The sequence below is a fragment of the Gymnogyps californianus genome, chromosome 3 (genome assembly GCF_018139145.2).
Source record: "Gymnogyps californianus isolate 813 chromosome 3, ASM1813914v2, whole genome shotgun sequence".
Classification (NCBI taxonomy): Eukaryota; Metazoa; Chordata; class Aves; order Accipitriformes; family Cathartidae; genus Gymnogyps; species Gymnogyps californianus.
This window is the reverse complement of record NC_059473.1, coordinates 124332565-124357173: the sequence shown is the minus strand read 5'-3', so window position 1 is coordinate 124357173 and position 24609 is coordinate 124332565. Positions and strand designations below refer to the sequence as shown.

At 48.5% G+C, this 24609-nt stretch overlaps 1 protein-coding gene and 7 non-coding genes across 8 annotated transcripts; 5 read left to right on the top strand and 3 right to left on the bottom strand.

The window, feature by feature from the left end:
- Window positions 1–1232: 1232 nt before the first annotated feature.
- LOC127015313 (gallinacin-11-like) lies at window positions 1233–3536 on the bottom strand. Its single transcript, XM_050895164.1, has 3 exons — window positions 3479–3536; window positions 2390–2518; window positions 1233–1360 (listed from the first exon to the last, which is right to left on the bottom strand). Exons 1-3 carry the CDS (start codon window positions 3534–3536, stop codon window positions 1233–1235), a joined length of 315 nt encoding a protein of 104 aa, XP_050751121.1.
- Window positions 3537–15862: 12326 nt separating this feature from the next.
- Window positions 15863–15934, top strand: TRNAW-CCA (transfer RNA tryptophan (anticodon CCA)). The gene has a single exon. It is a non-coding gene; the product is annotated as a tRNA-Trp (tRNA).
- A 1033-nt stretch (window positions 15935–16967) lies between these two features.
- TRNAR-ACG (transfer RNA arginine (anticodon ACG)) lies at window positions 16968–17040 on the top strand. Its single transcript has one exon. It is a non-coding gene; the product is annotated as a tRNA-Arg (tRNA).
- Window positions 17041–19492: 2452 nt separating this feature from the next.
- On the top strand, window positions 19493–19565 carry TRNAR-ACG (transfer RNA arginine (anticodon ACG)). Its single transcript has one exon. It is a non-coding gene; the product is annotated as a tRNA-Arg (tRNA).
- Window positions 19566–20553: 988 nt separating this feature from the next.
- On the top strand, window positions 20554–20626 carry TRNAR-ACG (transfer RNA arginine (anticodon ACG)). The gene has a single exon. It is a non-coding gene; the product is annotated as a tRNA-Arg (tRNA).
- Window positions 20627–22270: 1644 nt separating this feature from the next.
- On the bottom strand, window positions 22271–22343 carry TRNAR-ACG (transfer RNA arginine (anticodon ACG)). Its single transcript has one exon. It is a non-coding gene; the product is annotated as a tRNA-Arg (tRNA).
- A 1025-nt stretch (window positions 22344–23368) lies between these two features.
- Window positions 23369–23440, bottom strand: TRNAW-CCA (transfer RNA tryptophan (anticodon CCA)). Its single transcript has one exon. It is a non-coding gene; the product is annotated as a tRNA-Trp (tRNA).
- Window positions 23441–24128: 688 nt separating this feature from the next.
- On the top strand, window positions 24129–24200 carry TRNAW-CCA (transfer RNA tryptophan (anticodon CCA)). Its single transcript has one exon. It is a non-coding gene; the product is annotated as a tRNA-Trp (tRNA).
- The last annotated feature ends 409 nt before the right edge of the window (window positions 24201–24609 follow it).

Here is a 24609-nt window from a genome sequence, read left to right as displayed (position 1 = left end):
AAGGCAGAGGCCAATATCATTTTACACGTCTTAAGAATGGAGGAAAAAAGTGTTAGACCAACGTCATCTCACCTGTCTAAATGCTGGCTGACTAAGAGTGAGGTCACTCTTTGGTCAGTGAAGGATGAGCGTAATGACCTTGCCAGTGGATCTGTTCCTCTCTGTAGTCCAGAAGAGCAGCATAGGATGACTGGCTAAGACTGGTTAAAACACTGGCTTAGAGAACGACCTTTCTGAAGTCTGTGGTGGGGATGTGAACAAGCCATTTGCACTAGTTTAAGCCAGAGGAAAGGATGGCTCAGCTGTTGAGATACAGGATGATGGAACTTCGCTGCTGCAAGGGGCTTTTTGTCCTGTGTGGGAAGGGTTTGAAATCCTCCCATCCGAGGAAGGTGCCACGGCTTGTGTTCCGAAGGTCATTTTTAGATGGCTGGGAGACACCCCTCGTAACATTCCTCTGCAAAGATGTCCAGCTGCTCAGCCTTCAACTGGAGAAATTAGAAAGCCAGCAGTCATGACTGGGAGCTGCTGAGCCCATGGAGATGACGCTCAGAAGCAAGCACTTTTTCATCTACTTTTTGAATGAAACTTCTGCAGTTAATAAATTCAAACTTACCACAGAGGGAAGCACAGACTGCATAGAATGGTTTTAGATAGACAGTTTTAGATAGATTTGCCCAGTCACACATGAAGAATTCCCATAGGTAGTACCTGTGCTCAAGTGGGTGCAGTTTATTGGTAGAAATAGGGAGGCGGGGAAGAGCAGTTGACCGGCATCCTGCTTTGGAGAATGGGAGTTAAATAGTGTAGACATGGCCTGATCATGCCAGTTGGACAGTCCTTGTATCCATCACTTTAATAGAAGGAAAAGACATTGCTTTTCCTTCTAGAAGGAAGGAAGGAAGGAAGGAAGACAGAAAAGGGAGGGAGGTGAAGTTCGGATTACGAGGGGATGTGGTTTCCAAGGACATTACAGGAAAGTTTCTGTGGATTTGTGTGTGTGGGTCTAATAGAGAGAGACATTCTGCCTCTTTCCATGTATATACGACTGTTAGACCTGTTTATTTAGTATTTATTGCCTTTGTTATATAAAGAAATGTGTCACCTCTAGTTAATTATACATGCTGCATGTTGAGAAAGCCAGGCATCTTCTCTACAACACCAGGAAGAAAACTTGTTTGTTTTCTTGTCCATGCATTTCTGTGGTTTTCTGCAATTCCATGAGGTCTTTATTACACTTCTGTGCAGCACTTCCATTCTCTGTGAGGGCAAAGTCCCACTTGTTCTTGCAGACATTTGATTTCTGGAGGTACACAATGACCCCCCTCGTCTTGACAAGTATGGAAGTTTGATGTCGTGTCTGCAATGAAAAGGATTTAAGTCAAAACAGAAAACATTACGCCACCATCTGAACCAACTCATACTTGGGAAGTGTCATGAAGTTCTGGTTCCTGTGTCTCCAAAAGCAAAGACACAAAGATGGACTATGGGGGTCATCAGAGCACTGCTGTAAAAAGAGGAATTTGTGACCCACTAACTTGGAAAAGAAACAACTGAAGGAGGGATATTGTAAAGGTATGAAGAAGGTGGATGCAGAATGACTACATTTCATTTGCAGTACAGAAGTAGGTGGCACTGAATAAAATTACGAGGGAAGAGGTTTTAAAAAAAACAGAAGGAATTCCTAATCTAAGGGGGAAAAATCCAGTAAGGACTTTTAAAGACAAAGATGCTTAAATCTAAAAGTCCTGAACTGCAAATTCATGAAAGCCAGGAGAATATATGAGGAAGTGTAATTATATGGTTGTGGTGTTCATTAATAATCGTTTTACACACACAGAGTAACTGTATAGAAATATCCATTTCTGGCCACAGACAGATACAGGATGCTGGATCAGATGAGCCTTAGGTCTGATTAGCACAGTTGGCTATAAAGCATGTATTGACTTAATGATATATGTTGACTATTGAGGAGCTCCAAAAATAAGCAAGTCCAGAAAGGATTAAATAAGTTTACAAGGAAGAGGTCAGCTGGCACCTATTAAGCCGAGCAGCGTGGATGCAGTCAGCAGTCCCCCAACAGATGATTATAAGAAGATATATCAAGGAAGGAGGACTCTGTGTGGGCCACAATTTTAATTTTATTTCCCCAGGCATCTGTTCTGTTGGAGATATGACATTGGGCTACGTGGTATTTGGCCAGCCCAAAATGGCAATTCTGTTCCTGTGCTCTATGCTGATGATAGCGGAGGAACAGAGAGGTCCATCTTTGTAGGTGAGAGGAGATGGCTTAGGCCATTTGGAGACAAAGAGAGTAAGAGTGTGTCTTACTGAGTTTAGTAATCTCCTCTCCAAACGTTGCCTGCCTGGGCAGGGTTTCCACACATACCTATGCAGCAGGTTTTCTGACGCCGAAAGCAAGTTCCAAACGCGGCAAATGGCTCTGGGCAGGATTTTGAATGGAAGCAGAAACCATGGTATCCAACACAACGTAAGGTGTCTTTGGGCAAGCTGAGACCTACAGGAAGAATGGGGTTCCCAGCTGTGCTGCAGGATCAGTTCATTTCTCATGGTCTTCCTCCTGCTGAAACCCCATGGACCCCCGAATATAGGGGTCTGATACAAATACCCCCAAAGCCCAAGGCAGCTTTTCCAAAAGTTTTGAGAAGCCCCATGGGACCTCACACGACTCCAAGGAAGGCATTTGTACACCTAGAGAAAAATGTAGCTGTTCGTGCCAAGTTTCTGAACATATCCTGGGCATGCATGTTGTAGTGGGTAGGGACAGCCCAGCCTTTGGATGCTTCTAAGTTCTGGGACTGCAATGCTGCAGGCTGGTCATGCAAGGGACAGCATGGTGCTCATATGCCCTGAGATGTACCTATGGCTTAAAAAAAAAATCAAAAGCTGGGAACTGCCACAGTTAACAGGGGCAGGAGGTTTGCCCAGTTCCTTCCTTCTCTGAAAGCCTTACTTCAAGATGGGGAGTTTCATTAAGCAGGAAGAGAAGCTAGGCTAAAAGCACAATCAGTAAATGAATCAGTGCAGCAGAAGGGCTGAGGAAGGGGATCCAGCATATTCAGAGAGCGTAAGTAAACTTCACTGGTGTAGTTCAACTTGAGTAATACAAGGGAACACCTCTGCCGCTCTTCTACCGTACACAAAGGAGACTATGACCCTGGGGTAAGAAGAGGCAGATGATTTCCATGGTACCATCTTCCAATAGTGCCACAAAGTGGCATAAAGAGATTTCAAAGAGTCATAAGGAGCCAACACCCGGTAGTGGCTTCTGTGGGGAGGTTCATGTTTAACATCTGGTCACCATAGGTTAATTTTTCACTTCTGTTTCTAGACTGAGAAATAGGGAATAGCTCTAATGAAAGGAGCTGAAGAGCACGGAGGAGTACATTCTGCACCACTGCACAAGCTAGTTGTACCTCCTACACAGGCAGACCCCAGCGTGGGTGTTGCCCCTTACCTGGAACAGCCAGGAGGAGGAAAAGGAGAAGAGCCATGAGGCAGGAGAAGAACTTCATGGTGGAAGGTCTCAGCTGCAGCGTGGAGACAGGGCCACAACGCCAGAACCTTTGAGCAGGGGAGGAGGGAGCACTCTTGCATTTATAGGGCTGTGGGAACAGACCTGACTGTCCAGGGGACCTTGGCAGTGGTGAGTGTGGAAGGCAACGAGTACAGCTTGACCGCTGCACACGGCTAAACCTGAACAATGGCAGAGGGTCACAAAAGCAAGCGGAGAAGTAACTATACCTCCCTACCCAGCCACTGGGAAGGTTGCTTCTCAATACCGACCCACCCGGAGAGCATCGTTATTTGTTAACTTCAAGGATCAAGGTGGTTGGTAATGGACCACCTGGAGAAAATTAGCCATCGTTTTGGTGGGAGAGAAGGCACCTGGGAATATCAGAAGACTGTTGCTGATTTTGAGTATAGCAGAGGGTCCAAGGTACTGCTGCAATGTTTGCAGTCTCCATTCATCAATGCAAAGAAATTATTTTTTGTACCATTTCCCTAACTGAAAAATCGAATTTGAACCAACTAAACAGCCAATTTTCTTTTTGAAAATATTAGTTGGTTGATATTATAGGCTCGATTCAGTTGCCCAAATATATCGGCCTAACTCCTGTGGCCTGCCCTAGGGTATCCAAGGAACCTCATGGGACTACCTGGTAAGACTACAGAACCTCTGTGACAATCTGCATACGACTAGAGGGGCAAATGGATGGCCATGTGTATGGTCTAACTTATTTAAAATGGCACTGGACACTCATGTGCGGTCAACTGACTGAAGCTCAATGGCAGTGGTCAGTGCTACACTCAGATACTGAGAAGTAGGCATCTACAATGGATGTGGCTGCATGGGAAAGAGATGATTAATTAGTGGTTCTAGGACTCAAATCACCTGTTTAGCTATAGTGGGACCTTAGGAGCCAACACACGTGCAGAAGCCTGCACTGTAGATACTTGTACTTAGCTGGCCAAGTCCAGAGCTAAGGGCATCTATTGTCATTAAAGACACCTCAGGGATCCCATCTGGCCTCCAGCTGCTGCTCCATGAGGGCGCAGATCCCCCATAGCTCCAGCATGATATCTGCCAGCCCCAGGCAGACTTCGACATTTCTAATGTCACAGGGCCTCTCAAATGGCTCTAGTGTCTATGTGTGGGCAACTGGGTCAACTCTTAAATGTTCTTCTCAGTTGTGAACTTCTGGCTGTGGTCATTTTGTAGGAAAAAAAAAAGAAAAAAGAGAAGGTTATAGAATCCTTTGTAAGGCCCTGCTTTGTGGTGCAATGATCAAAAAGTTTAATACAAAATAAAGCACTTCTAGTAGCAAGGAATCCTGTCCCAAAATACCACTGTGTCAGCTAGACCACTCTCTGTGTAAGCCAGGAGGCCCAGGATGCTGTCCCTACTCCAGCAGATGTATGATTTGTTTTTTATACCACATACAACAGGGTAAAGAAGGTAAAACAAACATTTTTCTTTAGTACTTGATAGTCTGAAAAGGAGCACTAATGGATTTAAGTACCCCAGGGAAAAGCAGAACTGGAGCTGGGTCTCACATATCCTAGCTACAGAGCTGTCAGACAAAAGAAGTAATAACGTCCTCTTATCCAGCAGTGTTGTGTGAAACAGCCCTGAAAAGTCTTTCTTCCATATGAATTGTTGCAGTGAATGCAAGCTGCATCTATAACTTGCCTTGGTGTAACAAAATCCAAATTTATTTGTAAAGAGCAAGCCTACCCCTAATTTTCATGCTTGGATATCTAGTTTCAGGTATCTGAATACGTAGGTATTTAGATACCCAGCTGGTTTAGTTTTTCCCTTTTGAGAGACTTACCTGAGAAACTCCATTGAAACTTCTGGTAAGGTGAAGTGTAGAAGATATTTTTTCCCAAACTATTCATCTTATACATTAATCAAAATTGTTAAATCATCCACACAATTGTCTTCAGACAAACTGGGAATATTTCATGAACGATGTGTATGTATTTCTTTCTGTCGTTATAACAGATATGAGTTACAGCAGAAGCTTAATAAAATGTTAGTTAACAAAATGTAATCTTAATAAAATAGGAATCCTCCTCATTTGCGTGAGATACAGACATCTTTCACATTGTCAGAACAACATGTCTTAATTTGTTATATCTATAGTGGATAAAATTGGAATTTTTCCCCTTAAACCAAGTTACTGCATCTAGCAGTGTGAGAAGTTAACTCTGGAAGGAAAACAGGGAAAGCATATACTCAACATCAAAAATAGAAGAAAAATCCTTTTATTGAAGAATCATGAATGAGCCTAAGTTAAAGAGCGGAGATATCTTTGAAGCTAAGAACACTCCTCCTTTTTCTTTTCTTTATTCTTTGGGAACATAGAATATTCCTGGGTATTTCTTACAGCATCTGTATTTGTTATAGAAGCAGCTTCCAATCAGATCCTCATTTACGTGGCAGCGATGTCTGCAGCTTCCTCTTAGACCACACCGGAAAGTGTCCAAGACGTCGCAAGTCCTGCAGCCTGCACATAGAAAACATTTTGTACTCTGATGAGAAGGGATAGGCACAAAATGCTATCAGATCAATGGGTTTGTGGTTAGGTTGCCTGCAAGTAACCCACAGCCTGTGTTGTATGCATAGCTGAACTTCTGAGCGACGCATCAAGCTGGAAAACAGAAAGGGGTTTCATTTGGACTGAAGCGAACTGGGACTTCTCCAAGTTACTGGAGAAATTACTATTTAGAAGTTACTGTGAAATTGCCATTGGAAAAAAAAATACATTATCTCACTTAACGTGAAAATTTCCGTTCACACTAAACTGAAACTTTCTGCGCTGTGCAGGTGTAAGACACAAAGGAAGTAATAGTTGGGTCTTTGGAAACCCCTCCATGAAGTGGTGCTGCCTTAGTTTTATCCAGGCTTTTAAGCAGCAGAAAGAACCAAACTCCAGCCTGTCTTTTGTATATAGAAAACAGCTGAGGAACAGTCAGCATCTCCAACTGAAATATCACCCATGCTGTTTTCTCTCCAGAATTACTTAATAAATGTAACCAATATCTGCAAACAGTTTGCAGATCCTCTCAGAACTTCGGGGCCAAATGGTTGCAAACTTCATACGAGTATCGAACTATTATTTCTTAACTAAGAAAGGATCCTGGGTCTACTCTGGGATGGCTAATAGCCTGAGGTAGTCCTCAGGGACATGGCAGACTTAGGTCCAAAAGTCTCTCCTGCTAGTTTTCAGCGTTGCCTTAGCAAACAGTCTCTTCTAGAGCAAGTCTCTCATGATGTCTCCTGCTGTTCCTTCTGCATTAAACAAGTGCAGAGCATGGCTCAGAAAACAGGGGTGGGCTTCAGCCACATAGTCATAAGTGTCTCAATATAATCTAGGTGTCTGAGCTCCCATTTTCAACGGGATTTCTGTGGCCACAAGGTACTCATTTAGTGATGTTTCAGGTACCCTTGGGTATGAGGCTTGACCAATACCATACCTCCTCACCCTGTGCAAATGTCTTGAGTATCCCAGATAGCGAAGGGTTCACGAACAACACCACGTGGCTATGTTTAGGCAGATGAAGTCTGCTCGGAAGAGTGAGGCAGGGCAATCAGCAAAGTCATCTCAGCTCACCTTTACTCTGGTGTGCACATGTGAGCTGCCGAATAGGTCTCTAGACCCCATGCGCTCTACAACCTGTGGGCTCCACTGAGATATCTGCATATGGGAGCACAGGGCTGAGGTGGGCCATGGTACCTTGCCGGGCTCCAGCTGCCCATCTAGAAGGTCTCAGCTGTCCCACAGGGTCTGTGTCCTATCTGCCCCCTTGAGATGATATCTCAGGTACACTAGGACATCTCAGTGCATGCAGGTGCCTATGTCAAGCTGTTGATCTCTGGAGACCATAATCCTACCCCAGCTCTTTCACTTTGCAGGTGGGTTCTCTAAGCATGGGAGGACCATGTAGTCCAGAGGAACTTTCTTTCCTGCTCAGCTTTCAATGGGAGTTCTCTTGAGACCTGGAAAACATTTCCCAATAGGATCTGCACCCACACCAGTGACAACCTGTGGAAATGGGATAACTTTAAAGGGGTGTTTAATGCCACATTGTACCATAGCTATGGATTAGTCTTCAGCAAGAAAGCTTACCAGACACAAGGGTGCTCCTTAAACTGATGCACTGCCTGCTTATGGTGACCTTCAAAGCTTCCTGGCTCTCAGTCTTTATCGTTCCATTATACGGGTTCATTCCCCGTGGAGTCAGGGGTGCTGTTATACTCTGTACAACTGAATTGCACTCCTAAGCACTATTTAAAATTCTCACAGGCTCCTAAACAATTCAGGCAATTCTGGACACTTTCCTTGAAGTGGCAGGATTGGTTCTCTAGTACCCTCCCAGGTTTACCTTGAAAATGCTGGAAAGTCGAGACAAGAAGAGCAATCAGAAGGTATGAGGAAGTCCTCATGGCTGGAGCCTGGTCTCAGACTCACAGAAGATACACAGAGAAAAAGGCTTTCATACGCAGAGAATGATGAAGCATCCCTGTATTTGTATAAGCAGGCAAATGAAAATCTCAGAATAGCTCTATAAAATCCGTAGCCCCATAAGACTTATTAGCTCAAGTTACACTTTTATGACATGACAGCAAAGGACTCAATGGATCCTTGAAAATCCTGGCTATAGGATGTAATATAGGTAGTGAAACGGGAAGGAGGGGTCCTAAATCAAGGCAGGGTAGAAACATCTCCAGAAGCACCTTTCCGTGCCAATGGTGTGTATGGGTGAAAAATGTCTTTTCTCATTACCAGGGGAATAAAGGTGTCTCTCACAGGAGAGACGGAGCAGCTTTGCAGCATCACCTCTGAGATGGTGGTGGAAGAGGGGGAAGGAAAACCCCCTCTTTCCCAGGAGGAGAGGTCTATGCAGTGGATCAGCCCTGTAAAAATCCATCCACCTGCGCTGGTAGAGGGGAGGTCCACCTTGCCACGCCATTGCTTTAGGATCCCTGGAAATTGCCACTAAGGATCCTGCTAATAACCCCTCTGTCAGATCAGGGACTTTGGAAAACCATCTTCCCCTCTCAGCAGCAGATGATGAGGCGCGTACATCGGTACAAAGAGTCATGTACACAATGGGCTGGCAGGAGTGTCACAGAGCGTCATCGTATATATATTTACGATAAATATATATATTTATCCCCATACAGGGGATATTGAAGGCAACTGCATGCGCATCCTTGGATGTATGGGAGCAAGGGAAAAGAGTTTTCACCTTCCTACTCTGCTCCTGGGGCTTTGGCTTTGCTTTTCTTCAGCTCTTCTCTTTTTTCTCTGCACCCTTGACCTTCTGAACCCAAATCTACCATCCTTCTAACTCATCCCCTACACCGCCAGAAACACAACCCAGATCCCATGCCTGGTACCTCCTCTGCCCCGCTCTCTCCCCACCTACCATGCCGCGTGCTTCCTACCTTGCAAGCCAAATCTGCATTGGACCCTGATCTCCAGGCTGCAGTTGAAAGTACAGATCTTGTCAGTGGCTAGGAACTATGTCTCCAGGATGCTGCACTTGCTCATTTTGCTTTCAAATACCTTGGAAAATATCCAGATGGTTAGTTAACCCACTCAGGTCAAGCCAGCATAGACCACAGGTCATTTCCCATCTCCACTCTTACATCACACAGAGCAAGCGTCTGAATCTTAAAGAACTAAGAAGAACTTACACCTCAGAGATAAAGTAACAGGTTATTAAGAAAAGCTGTGCAGATTAATTCAGGTTCTTCTCACATGGTTTCAATTTGATTGGGTTGTTATCTTACAGAAAACATATGTGTCAGTCAGAATGCATGAACCTGCACTTCTGCAGAGAGGTCATTTGGTTCCATAATGCATTTAAGTACAAGCACGTGGAATTTGCCAGAAAGTCTCCCCAGGGCTGAATCATTACGTCCCACTGTTCTCCCACACCTCAGTTCCTCAAATGCTCAAATACTTACCCCAAGAACAAGGTGTTAACGTAGTCTGGAATTAACCAGCTTAGTTTGTGCTCGAGCTGCCAGGACTTCATTTCCATGGAACATACTGTATTATTAAAAATGCCATTTTTCTACTTAAAAAGTAAGACCTTGCCATCTTAGAAGTGGTCAGCACTGCGAGTTCCTGTACCTATTGCCTGAAGCCATTGTTCATCCTCCGAGTGCTCATGCTGTTCTCTTAAACAGGATCAAATGCTTTAGGGATACTCATAAACTAGAAGTGAGTGTTTGTCCACACTCTGCTCCAGGGAGTCCTGAGGAAATGCTTTGTCACTTTTCTGGCTTTTCAAGGATAGTATGACAAACAAAAAGGACTTTTTTTTTTTCTTGAAAGCACCTTTCACAGAGCAAAACAGATTTATTTGCTATGTCTATGGATGGAATGCCCATTACTCCTTATTGCTTTCTGTTGGGAACCAGTGTTGCATCACAGGACATACAGCAGGGTCATACATGAGGTGCAGATTGTCAGAGTTTGCAGAGGTCATGAGCAGCACCCTCAGTTTTGCAGGTGTACAAAGAGCAGAGGACAAGTGAGATTCATGACACAGTTTTCATAAGGATCTGTCCATACAGTGTTTGAATTGTGCTACAAATAGCCATACTGGAATGGCAGCTGACAGCACAGATTCTCCTTCAGAGCAGAAGAAACCCATGTCACTTATTTGAGCCTGTTTCTGTACATGATATTTATTGATGTTGTTCTGACCCAGTGGCCTTGATATCAACAATAGAAACCTTCCCCTTAGTCAATGTGCATTGTTCTCTGCCTTTCTGGTTTCTTTGTTAGGTTTTCATTTCAAATTTGCGGGCTCCATTGAGTCTCCTGGGCAGCTATGGGGCAGGAGAGCTGTTTATGTCCATTTTCAGGCACTCCAGGGGAATGGATGAAACAAAGACCTTGACAAGAAAACTTCAGCTGGCTCTCAGACAGGACCCAACATCGTACCCAGTCAGACTGGAGCAGGAATCCAGCTTTCTAATTCTGCAAAGTTATTTTTAAAATTGCAAAAAGCGGACCTGTTCTGTTTAATGATGGACTGGAAATGTTTGCCTTTTTTTTCATGGGAAGTGAAGGACAAATGCAACACCCCAAGTGTGTTAATAACCTGGTAGAGGAGGAGTGCTTGTCCAATAATCTTACATTCAAAATCCTTCCCTATCATTTCCAGCCATTGCACAGGCAGTGTTCTCACTGTCAGGCTATAAGCATTTATATGATCATGATTCCCTTCAAATTATGATAAAAAAATTTTATCTCAGAAAAAAACCTTTGGATTTGGAGTGAAATTCACTTTGGTAAAGGGTTTCCCTCCAGCGTCCCTGTTGCTTGGAGCGGGTCGGATCACCTCTCCTGACTCAGAGATGACCCTGTGATTGTTCAGGGAAAGTGATGCACAGAGGTGTTCGCTAGCAATTTTGGCCAAGGGTTACACTATATACATTGAAGTAAAAACCCTGTTTCCAGTCCTTCTTGCTCCCAGAAGCCCTAGAAACACTGGAACTCTCTCACCACCTAGCAAAGAATTGCCATCTCATTCTGCTTTGGTGCCTCTGCATTTCACTTGCTCTTGTTCATTCTCCTCTTCCTCTCCCAGAGTTATTCCAGGTAAGAGGCATGTTTTATACGGATCACAGAAGAAATACTTACACATGGGGAAAGCTCTGCCTCCTGCCTAATGACCAGTTCTGCAGCTGACCTACAGTCACCAACCCTCCATATAGTCAATAGCTTCCTCACGCTCAGTGTTGCAACAGTCACAGGGAAGGCTTGTTCCCAGTTCATCCAGTTTACCAGCAGACAGAACTGCTGGAGACTTTTTCATGCATTTCCATGCAGGGTGTGAAAATGCAAACAACTGCAGAATTCTGAGCAGGGTGGTTTTAACCAGTAATTTTAGTCATTAACGTTATTAAGATGAATCACCCATGATTTGGGATCTTCTGTTTTGTGGCTTTCGGTGGAGTATGTCTCACATTAGATACATGCGAATTAGAAGTGGGGTTCCCCTCACCCCACGTGAGATGCCTACAGTTTAGCGCCTGCATTGAAGCCACTCATGTAGCCAGTGTCCTTTCTACGGTGTGATATTCTGGCAGACTCATCCAGTGCTTGCATCTCTCCATTGACTATGAAGGGAACGCAGAAGACTAGTTCAGATGGAGGGATCTGTACTGTCAACCTCCAAAAGAGGTGGGATGAAACCCATCCCAGCTGTCTAATCTAACATCATCTTCTAGTTTTCCCTTGGAGTCAATGGAGACACAGGAACTTCCAGAGGAAACTTCAGTGCTGTCTGAGATATGTGTCTGAGGCAGGTGGGATAGGCAGTCTTTGGAAGATGGCTGTTTCTCTTTCATCTGGGGAACAGAGATAAACCCTTTAGTGACCTTTCTGCTGTGGAGTAGATCTTGCTAATCTGGCCTTCCATGCCAATGTAGACTGCCCATATAGTAGCATCCCTACCCACCTCATCCAGTTACATTCGCTAATTTAACAGAAGCTATAGCCTGAAAAATGTACTCCATGGGTATCAATCCCACCAGCAGAGTCACCTCTTCTGACGGGGCCATGGGAAGTGATGAGTAGGTATTTACAGATATTTCCAGAAGATGCCTGCATCCCTGCTGCAATTGGTGGGGAAGCAGGCAGCAGTCATCAATACGGGATGAAATTGGGGTGACCCAATGGATTGAATTCTCCTAAAGTGGCAGAGGGTCTGGCCATAGGAGAGCCCTCCAGTGCTGCAGCGAGCTCGTCAGCCATGGGCCTGACAGCCATAGTCATCCCCACTAGGCAGTTCTCTACCTTGAAATCACCGTGATGGCTCCTGAGAAGTGTCCGCCAGGTGAAATCATTGTAGCTACATGTCCTCAAGCAGGGGTACGCTGAAGAAGATGTAGATCCATCTGAGTGGCAGACAGCAATGAGGGAGAAGCTTCTACCATTGTGTGAAAAGTCTGTTCTCTCCTTTCAGTAGATTCAGAAAACTATGAACCTTTCCCTGGGACTCACGTCCCTTTGAGAGTGTGAGGAAGGGAGTATGCGTGAGAAGGGAGGACTTCTCTTTCATTTTGAAGTTTTCAGTCAATGGGCCTGGGATAGCTCTGAAGTAACCTGGGACGCTAATGGGAAACATCTGCTTCCCCCGAGCACTTATACAGCTTTGCATTATGGCAAAGTAAATCAGCAGAATTTGACTGCAGTTGGGGCGCAGTGCTCCTCGAACTAGCTGAAAACCTGACCTTATTTATAACATTGTATGGAGTTGGAAAGGGGTGTTGGGGGGAAAACGGGGTGTTCTGCTGAGAAATTTGAAAATTTCAGTATTCTATCAAACTGATATCATACAGACATCAATATATTCTCCTTAAAAATAAAAATGAACACAGCAAAGCCAAGTGTCCAGAAATATCTCCTGCATCTCTTCAAGACATTTTCTGGCCCTAGTATTGTATCAACTATCGAACACACAAATACACCCCTGTGTGGAGACACCTACTTTAGATATCCAAATCTTTGAGCCCCCAGGCAGGATTCAGTTGCCTGAACGTAATATCACTATAGATGTCCTGGAGCATCCAAGATACTTGCGTGGGACAGAGGTCTGTGGGATACTCAATGCTTCCGAAGGGGCAAATGGACACCAAGCAGCGTATCCCATAACACAACACTAGATGCCTGAATTTAGGCAGCGGAATCTTTCCCATTACATCATGCAGTTGGAAATTAAGCAAGTACCGGAGTGGGACAGATGAGGAGAGGTGCCACTGCGAGGTGGTCAGAGGGGAGCAGGCAGCAGGTGAAGCTCCCCGTGGCCACTTCTGAGGCTGCACTTCTAGAAAAATGTGGGCTGATGGAGGGAAAGTCTAACAGAGAACAGTGGGACTGAATAGCCAAAAAAATATGGGCTATGGAGAAAGAACTGTATTTCCAGGAAGGAAACAAGCTGAATTTCCAGCCTGGCCTAGGGATGGAGGGTCCTTCACTGAGCAAAGTGCATCTCCAGCCTGGCTCTGCAGCTTGTGGAGCCCATGAGCTAGTTCATGGCTCCCTCTTGCGGGAAGGCATGCTGGCGGAGGAAGGGACAGTCAAGCCCTTCTTGTGGGCAGGGTTTGCTCAGATGGAAAGGTAGGTGCCTGCCTCATTGCTCCATCTTCAGCACCACTAATTCACAGAGCAAACGCGTGACGATTATTAATGTGTTTGGAGAGCAGGGATGGGTTTTGGTTTCAGACGTCGAATTTTAGGGACTGGAGTTGCTGACATTCAGGAAGCGTATAACTGTAAACTTTTTTCTAACTTCATATGATTTTATATCACTTATATAACTTTAAAAAGCTTTGTAACTATAGTAATAATGGGACCTCTGCTGCCTAGTGCACAGGTAGGTATCTTCCTTGTGGACAGATTCAAGTTTCTAAAGCAGCATCCCACCCCAGGAGACCTTCCCCTAGCGCTTCATGGCTTGCCAATCAATGCTGCCTTGTACAGTCAGAGAGCCGTAACCACATGATACCAGTGATTTTTTTTAAAAATAAAACTCATTTTCAAAAGCTTGAAAATGCAGGATTTCAGAGAGTCTTCTGCTGAGATTTCTTCTTTCACAAGAGAAGAACATTTCCATATAGAAATGTACCCTGCCACTAGCCAGGTGAGAGTGCTGTGACTTGCTCCCAAACAATTATCCACAAACAGAAATCTAATAAAGTTCAGCAGCTGTCTTTCCCTCCAAATGAATATTGTATATCTCATGTATTTATCCACGGTACATACAGATGGTGGACAAGTAGCTCATTGGCTATGCAATTCAAGCAAACTGCCTTAAGCATAGCTAGATAACTATATCCACTGCAGAAAATAAATGCATCTATTGAACTATCAATTATGCCATTCCTCATCTGGGTGCTGTAATTTTTATTTGCATTTCTAAACCATTTTCTCAATTTTTGTCCTCATTTCTCAAGGATTTTTCTGAAATGGATCATTCTTAATAACAACAAGAAATTCGGCATTGCATCAGAAACTTGTACACTTATATTAAATAGTTTATTTTCTTTAAAAGGAAAGAGACATATTAGTAACAGTGTCAGAGCTCTAACTCTAAGGTTTTTAATATGAGCTCCAGGGCAAACAGGAACTGAGTGCAAAGATGTCAGAATTTGTGACAAGAGGCCGAAGGTAGGGCAGTGGAGAACAATGTGGGATGAAATGGAGGTGGAGCAAAGCAAAGAGGGGTTGAGCAGAAAAAAACATGATCTGAAAAAGAAAGCGAATGGGACAGATGGAGGCACAGCCACTCCGCCTCTGTCCAGTCCGCAGGAGGTCCAGATGAAATGGGACATTTGTGAATGAGGTGTAACAACAACTGTTTTTGAGAAAAATGCCTGATGGATTTCTGATAGAAAAACGTCTTATTGCTCACAGAATACATGACAAAGCAAGGGAATAAGCCAGGGCTAGGGCAAAACCCAAGGCCGGTTACCCACCACTTCCAGAACGACACCAGGGCAGCCTGATCCCCATCACCCCGGCCATGGCCAGTCTGTGGGCAGGATTAGGTTGAGCCAGGCAGGAGTCTCCTGGTGCTTTGTGCATTGCAGTGCTGGCCCCAGCCCCCTGCCCGTATGGTGCCCCCACCATGTCCCTGCCCCAGCCAGCCTAGCACCCAGCAGACTTCCTCCAGCATGCTGGGGTGGGCATGGAGTTGGAGAGGAAGAAGGGAAGTTTCATCTCCTCTCTGACACCTTTGTCCATGGCAACCTTGTACTAGCCACCCACGGGGACAGGACTGGGCAGCCAGAGCTGGCAGTGAACCTTGCCTGCACTGTTGGTGGACCTTGCCTGCAATGGTGAGATGTCTTTCTTTCCTTGGAGAAGGTCCAGCTGCCATTCCTAGCCAAAACAGGGTTTGGTTACCTACATCAGGAGCTGTAGTGTCCCTCTGTGACTGGGCTGAGTCCATGGGCTGTCTGCTCTGTCCACCACCATTTCTGGGTACGTACTCAGAGCCCACCGCAGGCTGTGCTGCAGGAGGGCACCTGGTCCCTTCCCTGTGTTCTGCCCTGGGCCATCATCCTCCCTCACAGCATCCCTGAGCCTGGCTCCTGCCCACACTGACCCCGCAGATCACCCCATCCCAGCCTGCACGTTCATCCTCCAGCCTGGACTCCTCTCTGCAGCCATGCCTTGGCCACCCTTCCCCTCCATAGCTGCAGCAGAGGGGTTCCTGGGCGCCCCTGGGGTGCTCCCCGTGGAGATGACATCCCCACTGCCCAGGCTGGGGTCCGCGGCAGGGAGCTGCACCCCTCCACCCCGACCTCGTGGCGCAAGGGCAGCGCGTCTGACTCCAGATCAGAAGGCTGTGTGTTCGAATCACACCGGGGTCAGCCTCGGGGGGCCACTCGCCACCCTCTGTATTGCCCCTGCTTTTCTGGGGGGCTGCCCTGCGGGAGGGGCAGGGCTCTGCAAGGCATTGGCCAGCTCAGCTAGAGGGGGGCACCTCGGCAATGGGCTATGGCGGGGGGAAACGTGGTGCCCAGAGCTTTCCTTTCAGCCAAGTGGGATGGGTCTGGTTGAGAGGTTACGGGTCATGACCAGAGTGGAGGCCAATGCAGGGAGGTGGTGTGGTGTGGTGGGTGTCTGCTACAGGTGGTGGCCTCATCAACAAGCTGAAGGGAGTGAAGCCTTCCTCAGGGAAGGGCAAGAAGCTTCCTAACTGCATGCTCAGTCCCTCCTGGGGGACCTGGACTTACCCTCGGGCAACACTTGACTGGGAGTCATGGTAACATGGCTTGGTACACTCAGTCCAGGCCGCTTCTGGAGGGGGTCAAGGGCAATTACTCAAGGAAAGAGCATGGCAACAGGGAGAGGTTTCTGCACAACAACAGGAGAAGTTTTTTCAAGAAGAGTAAGAAGGAGGATCTGGGGAGCTCTAGTCTGCTCAGCCTCACCGCAGAGCCCTCATGAAGACTATGCAATAAATACTCCTCAAAGCCATGCTCAAAGGAAGAGAAGGATATGATGACAACTGGAAACAGTGACCATGGATTTACCAACGGCTGACCACTCTTGGCCAGCACAATAGATTTCTTTGAAGAGATGACTTCCTCAGTGTTCAAGATGACACCAAGGGACATCGTTTATCTTGACTTTGGTTTGACCTCTGACAGGGTCTGCCAGATGTATCACTGTAGCAGCACACAGAGACAGAGTGCCTAAGCTGAATCACAAGGCAAAGCCAAGGGGCTGGACCAGGGGGCCGAGGGAGTTGCGGTCAGCGGTTGGCAGTCCAGCTGATGTTCCTCACCGCTTGATATTGCATTGGATGTTGTTTCGTGCCTTCACGATGGGCACAGCAGCCATTCTACAGAACGAAGGATGCGGGCAGGCTGCCATGGCCACAGGGATGGTGAGAGACCAGGGCCAGTGGCGCAATGGACAACGCGCCTGACTACGGATCAGGAGACTGCAGGTTCGACTCCTGCCTGGCTCAACACTTTTAGCCCGGCGGAGGTTCCTCCTGCTCCCTCTGTGAGGGCGTTCCTTCTGCCCATCATTCGTCCTCCCAGGCCTTCTGCAGGGCAAAAGTGCTGGGGTGTCCTCTTGCCCTGCAGGAAGGAAAGAGTTCCTCCAGACCTTACGGTGGAGCTGGGTACCTTGTCTCATCAGTCTCCTCTACTCAGTACTGACATCTCTCTATTCCCACTGCTTACTCATTCCACACTGGGAATACTGCACAGAGCTTTGGGGCCCCAGTAGAAGGACAATGATCAACTAGAACAAGTCCAGTGGAGGGCCACCAAAACAGCCTGGTATTGGTCCCATGGCTCCTCTTCATACTCACCACATGAGGAGAAGCCATGGGAACTGGGTTTATTTGGCCTGGGGAAGAGGAGGTTTCAATGAGGACCTGATAGCAATCCTCCAGGACCTGTGAGGAGGTCATCAAGCCAGGCTCTTCACAGTGTTTCATGACAAAAGGATGAGAGACAATAGGTATAAATTGAAATGGGAGGTTCTGTCCAAATGTGAGGGAAAAGTATTTTCCCAAATTTTTTGTCATTGATGAAGGTGGGCAGGAGAGAGCGATAAAGCGAGGGAATGAAAAAGGGAGGGAGCTGCAACCAAGGCATGGGAACAGGGGCTCAGCAGGTAAGTTTTCTGTTGGTGCAAAAGGTGCCCGGTGGGTGCCAGGGTTAATGACTGAGGTGGGGGACACGTCTCACTTGCCCCGCAGGAGGACCAGCTGCAATGCCCAGCTTATCAGGGTTGGGGTCAGCCCTGGGTCTCCTGGGAGCTGTAGTGGCCAGCTCTGGGGTGGTCCCCATGGGGAGTGCATCCCCACCACCCAGGCTGGGTCCGTGCCTGGGGGCTGCATCCCTCCATATCGACCCTGTAGCACAAGGGCAGCGTGTCTGACTCCGGATCAGGAGGTTATGTGGTTGAATCACACCAGGGTAAAGGTTCCCCATTTCTGCAGGCTTCTGCTGGGGTGCTTCCTACCCACATGGTAGGACTTTACTTTTGTCCTCTCTAAGGTTTATGAGGTTTCTATCAGCCTGTTTCTCCTGCCTCACAAGGCCCCTCTGAAGAGCAATCCTGCCCTCCAGCATATCAGCCTCTGCTCCCAATTTAATGTCGTCCAGAAACTTGCCGAGTGTGCACCCCATCCCATCATGTAGGTTGTTAACGAAGACATGTGAGAGTGTCAGTGTCAGTACCAACACCTGCAAACTCCATTACTAACAGGACACGTGCTACATTTCCAACTGGTGATCCCAACACTGGGCCTGGTGGTCCAGCCAGGTTTTCTCCCACCTTCTTAGCCTCTCATTCAGTCCATATCTTTTCAATCTGGCTACAAGAAGACTCGGAGACCCTATTTAAAAGTCAAGATAAACAAATGTTTCTTTCCCAGGTTCCAGCAAGGCAGGCAGTTGGGTCGGTCAGGTAGGACCTTAGTAAATCTACGCTGGCAGTTTGCAACTACTTTTGTCCTTCGTGTGTCCATTTTGCTCGAGTGATTCCTGACTTGATCGTCCTCTGCCATGAATAATCCACTGACAGAAGCTGTCAGAAGGCAAAGGGACGTAAAGCTGAGCGCAGACCTCATCAATAAAGACAGAGGCAGAGAAGGCACTGAGTACTTTAGCCTGCTCCATGCCTGTTGCTGTCTCCCTCACTCGCTCAGAAGTGGTCCCACACTTTCTTTTATTTTTCTTTTGCTGCCGATGTGATTCTAAAAGCCATTTAGTTGACCTTTCACATCCCTACCAATCTCAACTCCAGCTGAGCTTCGTTTTTACTGTGTCAGCAGCTAATTCTAACCATCAGGTTGGGGGAATGATTATCACCCTGCTTGACATGTGTGGGACCACATCTGGAGTCTGTGTCCAGTTTTGGGATCTCCAGGACAAGAAAGACATTTACAAACTGCATTAAATCCCAGAGATGGTCGTCCAGATGAGAAAGTGGTGGAGTCCCTGATGAGGAGTGGCCTAGAGAGCTAGGTTTCTATAATATGCAGAAGAAGAGGTCAAGGAAGGACTATAATCTTGGTTTATGCTACGTGTGCCTACAGAGAAAGTGGAGCCAGGCTTTTCTTGTGGGCACGGAGGATGGAGCTCAACAAAAACAGATTACGTCAAGAAAAATCTCTATTAGATGACAGGAAACAAATTTCACACATCAGAGGTCACACATTAGAACAGGGTCCCAGAGAGGTTTTGGAGTTCCCATCCTTGGAGACATTCAAAGTTCAACTAACAAAACGACCTAATGTCAAAGACTTTTGTGCTCTGAGCAGGGGATTAGATCACCTGACTTCCAGGGATCTTGTACAATCTAATTTTTTCTATACTTAACTAAATCCTTCTGCACCCTGCCCTGCTCTCTTCGCAAAGCCCATCCAGTGATGGGAAGCCCCCGGAGCTCCAGGACGGCCAGGGCCAGTGGCGCAATGGACAACGCGCCTGACTACGGATCAGGAGATTGCAGGTTCAACTCCTGCCTGGCTCGCCATTTTCCTGCCCACAGCCTGGCCATAGTCACTGATGGTGACAGGGGACCTCTTTCTCCATGGTGGCCTGCCTTTGCCTGGAGTTTCTCCCTTCTTGCTGGGCTTCCTGCACAGCAAAAGCTTCCCTTGCATCAGGAGAGGCTCTGACTGGATATACTGGCAAAAAAAATTTCACCATGAGGGTGGTAAATCACTGAGAGAGGGGCCCAGAGAGGCTGTGGGCTCTCCATCTTTGGAGTTATTCAGAGCTCAAGCAGGCAAGGCACTGATCTGAAAGTCATAAGTTGAGTAGAAATTTGGACTAGAGACCTCCACATGTCATTTCCAACCTGAATCACTCCATTATTCAATGGAAAGTTCCTGCTTCCATGTTCTTTTGCTGCTCCATCCCATGTCGGCAGGCTCATGGGCTTCTCACCACCTTTGTGGTACCTTCACCCTGCATGTGGCTTGGACAAGGAAGGTCGAAGATGCCCGGGTACACGCTAGCCCAGACCAACTGGCCATCAAGGAAGATCTTGCTACCCACAGCTCACCTGCTCTGCCCTCTGTCATCAGGCAGGAGTAAGTGGAGGACAAAACAGGTGGCCTTGGGCTGAGCTCAACCCTCAGCTATGCACCATGGCTCCAGAGAGCCCTGGGATGCTCCAAGGCCTGCATTGGCTGGGAAGAGTAGCCACATCTCCCATGGGGCAGGCAAGATGTCACCTCCAACCCACCAGAGCAGGTGAGGGGCTGGAGGCCACCATCTGCCCTTGCTGCCTGGCCTCCTTGTGGGGGGACTCAGCATAGGCACCACTTCTCCTGGGTGGTGGGACCAGTGGGACCAATACTGACCTCTTCCCCATCGGTGAGTAGGGCAAGGGCAAGGCTGTCATGGATGGGGCAGGAGGGAGCTAGGTGAGGTCTTGCCACTTGCCTTTGACCACCAACACACCCAGGTGGTACAGAAGGCATGGTGGGGGCACCAGGTGTGGCCAGAGGCTGGGGCCAGTGGCGCAATGGACAACGCGCCTGACTACGGATCAGGAGACTGCAGGTTCGACTCCTGCCTGGCTCGGCCTGAAACTGCCTGGCTGTCGTGGAGGTGACAGGGGACAGCTGTCTTCATGAGGCCCTTCCCCTTCCAGGCTTTTTTCCCATCTGTCTGACATCAGCATCACAGGAGCATCATCTTGTGAAATGCTTTTCGTCAAAGCTGCAAACGTGCCACCTGCTTCAAAGGCCACCAATCCTCAAGTCCTTTTTGGCCTGGCCTGCTGACCTCCTAGACTGCTGAGCAGCAGGATTGCTTCTGAGGTCTCTGAGTGTGTGTTTTCCTCATAAGCCCTGTGCAGATCTCCTCTCTGTCTCCCTGAGCACTACTGAGTGAAAGCTGGCTGAAGCCTCACTAGTAACAACTGTGGGTAAGGGGTGGGTGGAAAGTGGGCTGGGACATGGGGCTTGAAGGGTTGTGGTCAGGGACTGGAGCACGCGTGGTGGTTAATTGCTCCTAGTGCTCCTCAGGAGTCAAAGCTGCCACTGGTACTATTGAACACCTTCACTGACATACTCAGTAATGGGATAGGATGAATCCTATGTGAGTTCATGGATGACACCAGCGGGGAGGGGAGCAGTTGACACTGGCAGGGATGGTTGTCATTCAGAGTGACCTGGACAGGGTGAAGGAGTTCAGCAAAGGTAAACACCATGTCCTGCCTCTGGGATGGGATAACGCCCTGCAGCCCTACAGACTGTCAAGAAAATAGCTGTGCAGAAAAGGCGTAGGGGATCCTGGAGAACAACGTGAACAGGAGTCAGCAGTGTGCCCTTGCACCCATGAAGGCCAACTGCATGCTGGGCTGTCCTACCAAGAACATAGCTACCAGCTCAAGACGAAGGTTTATTGCTCTCCATCCAGCACTTCTGAGACCATCGTTGGGGCACTATGTCCAAGACTAACCTCCTCAGTACAAACAAGATGCTGACAACATGGAGCAGGCCTAGCTTTGTCCTCTTCCGTACTTTTCCACACCTCTTTGAGCTTTTCCCCTAGTTAAAGTTTTTAAAGCCTGCTGGCAGACATACTTTTGCCTCTTCCTGTTGGATATGCCTTGTAGTCTCCTGAGCAATCCTAATTGCTAAAAGAAGGTTGCAAAGTTATAAAAGTGAGGGGTCTGAGATGCCCAGGTGCTGCACGCCTCCAACCCTGACCTTGTGGCACAAGGGCAGTGCGTCTGCACCTGGATCACAAGGTTGGGTGTCTGAATGACTCTGAGACCAGGCTCGGGACAGTGCTGTGGCAGGTGGCCTGTCCGTGCTTTCCATGGGGCTCATTGATGTTGCATGGAGACCTTTCAAGGCATCGACAAACTGCAACAAGGCTGATGTGGGCCTTGAAGGTGGTTGGAGACCAGAGCACATGACCTGCCAGGATAGCCTGAGAGTGCTGGGTCTGTCCAGCCTACGGGGGAGCCACTCAGGAGGCATCTTCCTTCTGCTGTGGAATTTGCTGTTGTGCCCCTGGATGTGGTGTGGGCCCCAGCTCTGCCCACTTTGGGGTGCCCAGCTCTGCTGGAAGGTCTGGAGGAACTCTTTCCTTCCTGCAGGGCAAGAGGACACCCCAGCACTTTTGCCCTGCAGAAGGCCTGGGAGCATGGATGATGGGCAGAAGGAACGCCCTCGCAGGAGGGAGCAGGAGGAACCTCCGCCGGGCTAAAAGTGTTGAGCCAGGCAGGAGTCGAACCTGCAGTCTCCTGATCCGTAGTCAGGCGCGTTGTCCATTGCGCCACTGGCCCCGGCCCTCACCATCCCTGTGGCCACGGCAGCCTGCCCGCATCCTTTGTTCTGTAGAATGGCCGCTGTGCCCATCACGAAGACACCAAACAACATCCAATGCAATATCAAGCGGTGAGGAACATCAGCTGGACTGCCAACCGCTGACCGCAACTCCCTCGGCCCCCTGGTCCAGCCCCTTGGCTTTGCCTTGTGATTCAGCTTAGGCACTCTTCTGTGTGCTGCTACAGTGATACGTCTGGCAGACCCTGTCAGAGGTCAAACCAAAGTCAAGATAAACGATGTCCTTGGTGTCATCTTGAACACCGAGGAAGTCATCTCTTCAAAGAAATCTATTGTGCTGGCCAAGAGTGGTCAGCCGTTGGTAAATCCATGGTCACTGTTTCCAGTTGTCATCATATCCTTCTCTTCCTTTGAGCATGGCTTTGAGGAGTATTTATTGCATAGTCTTCATGAGGGCTCTGCGGTGAGGCTGAGCAGACTAGAGCTCCCCAGATCCTCCTTCTTACTCTTCTTGAAAAAACTTCTCCTGTTGTTGTGCAGAAACCTCTCCCTGTTGCCATGCTCTTTCCTTGAGTAATTGCCCTTGACCCCCTCCAGAAGCGGCCTGGACTGAGTGTACCAAGCCATGTCACCATCTCCCAGTCAAGTGTTGCCCGAGGGTAAGTCCAGGTCCCCCAGGAGGGACTGAGCATGCAGTTAGGAAGCTTCTTGCCCTTCCCTGAGGAAGGCTTCACTCCCTTCAGCTTGTTGATGAGGCCACCACCTGTAGCAGACACCCACCACACCACACCACCTCCCTGCATTGGCCTCCACTCTGGTCATGACCCGTAACCTCTCAACCAGACCCATCCCACTTGGCTGAAAGGAAAGCTCTGGGCACCACGTTTCCCCCCGCCATAGCCCATTGCCGAGGTGCCCCCCTCTAGCTGAGCTGGCCAATGCCTTGCAGAGCCCTGCCCCTCCCGCAGGGCAGCCCCCAGAAAAGCAGGGGCAATACAGAGGGTGGCGAGTGGCCCCCCGAGGCTGACCCCGGTGTGATTCGAACACACAGCCTTCTGATCTGGAGTCAGACGCGCTGCCCTTGCGCCACGAGGTCGGGGTGGAGGGGTGCAGCTCCCTGCCGCGGACCCCAGCCTGGGCAGTGGGGTTGTCATCTCCACGGGGAGCACCCCAGGGATGTCCAGGCCACCCCAAAAGAAGGCTATGGGAGGTAGAGAAGACAGGGCCACCCCTTGAGGAGAGGCCCCCAAGTTGTGCCCACAGTGTGGTGACCCGGCTGGAGGGTAAAAGGGGGATCCCCAGGGAGGGATGGGGCAGAAGTGCAGAGTGAACAGCATGGGTCCAGGCTACGTGGGGGCAGCTGAACTCAAAGCACACTCCATCCTCCTGTTGTGGGGAAGGTGACTGCAGCCAGGCAGTGCAAAAGGCATGAGGGTTTCTCCTTCCACAGGTCTTGAGGTGGGTGCTGTGCATCTGCCAGGTGAACGGGGCCTCTCTCCCCAGGGAGGTGGTGGGCCACCATCCCTCTTGCCCCTCTGGAGACACCACGCTCAGGAGCCTGTTTCTTCTGGAAGAGGCCCTGCAGGGCTGCTCTGGGCAATGGTTATGTTTTGGCCTTCCTCCTCTGAAGTACCTCATTTAGAGCCCTCCTTGCACGTTTTGCAAGGCAACTGGCAAAGATGCTCCCACTCCTTTTTCAGACGAATCATAAGTCCCCTTCCTCAAAGAACAGCCCATGGCCACAAAGTCCAGGACGACGTTTGGGCAGAAACCCACCCAGCCCTGACCTCGTGGCGCAATGGTAGCGCGTCTGACTCCAGATCAGAAGGCTGTGTGTTCAAATCACACCGGGGTCAGGATGTCCCCCCTCCATGGGGTAGCACTGTCAGCCGGGGCATCTCATGAGCAATTGTTTTTGCCCTCCCCCTCTGTACCCCACAGCCCTGGTGAAAGGCAGTAAATGAGCCATGGCAGAGTGGTCTTTCCTTGCTGGACCAGTGTTGGGAAGTATCTGGATAGCTTCAGCCTTCCTTCGTCCTGTGTCTACAAAGGAGACAGGATTAGTGGACATCCCAGCTGTGGCTCCACATCTGGGTACCACTTCTGCTGGTCCCAATCCTCCTCCAGAAGGGCAAGGGCATCTGACTCCGGATGAAGACTTCTACAAAAAGCCCAGCCTGCAGTCTCCTGATCCATAGCAGGGCACAGTATCCATTGCAGCACTGGCCCTCGCGAGCCTGGCACCCCATGGCAACATGTCCTCTT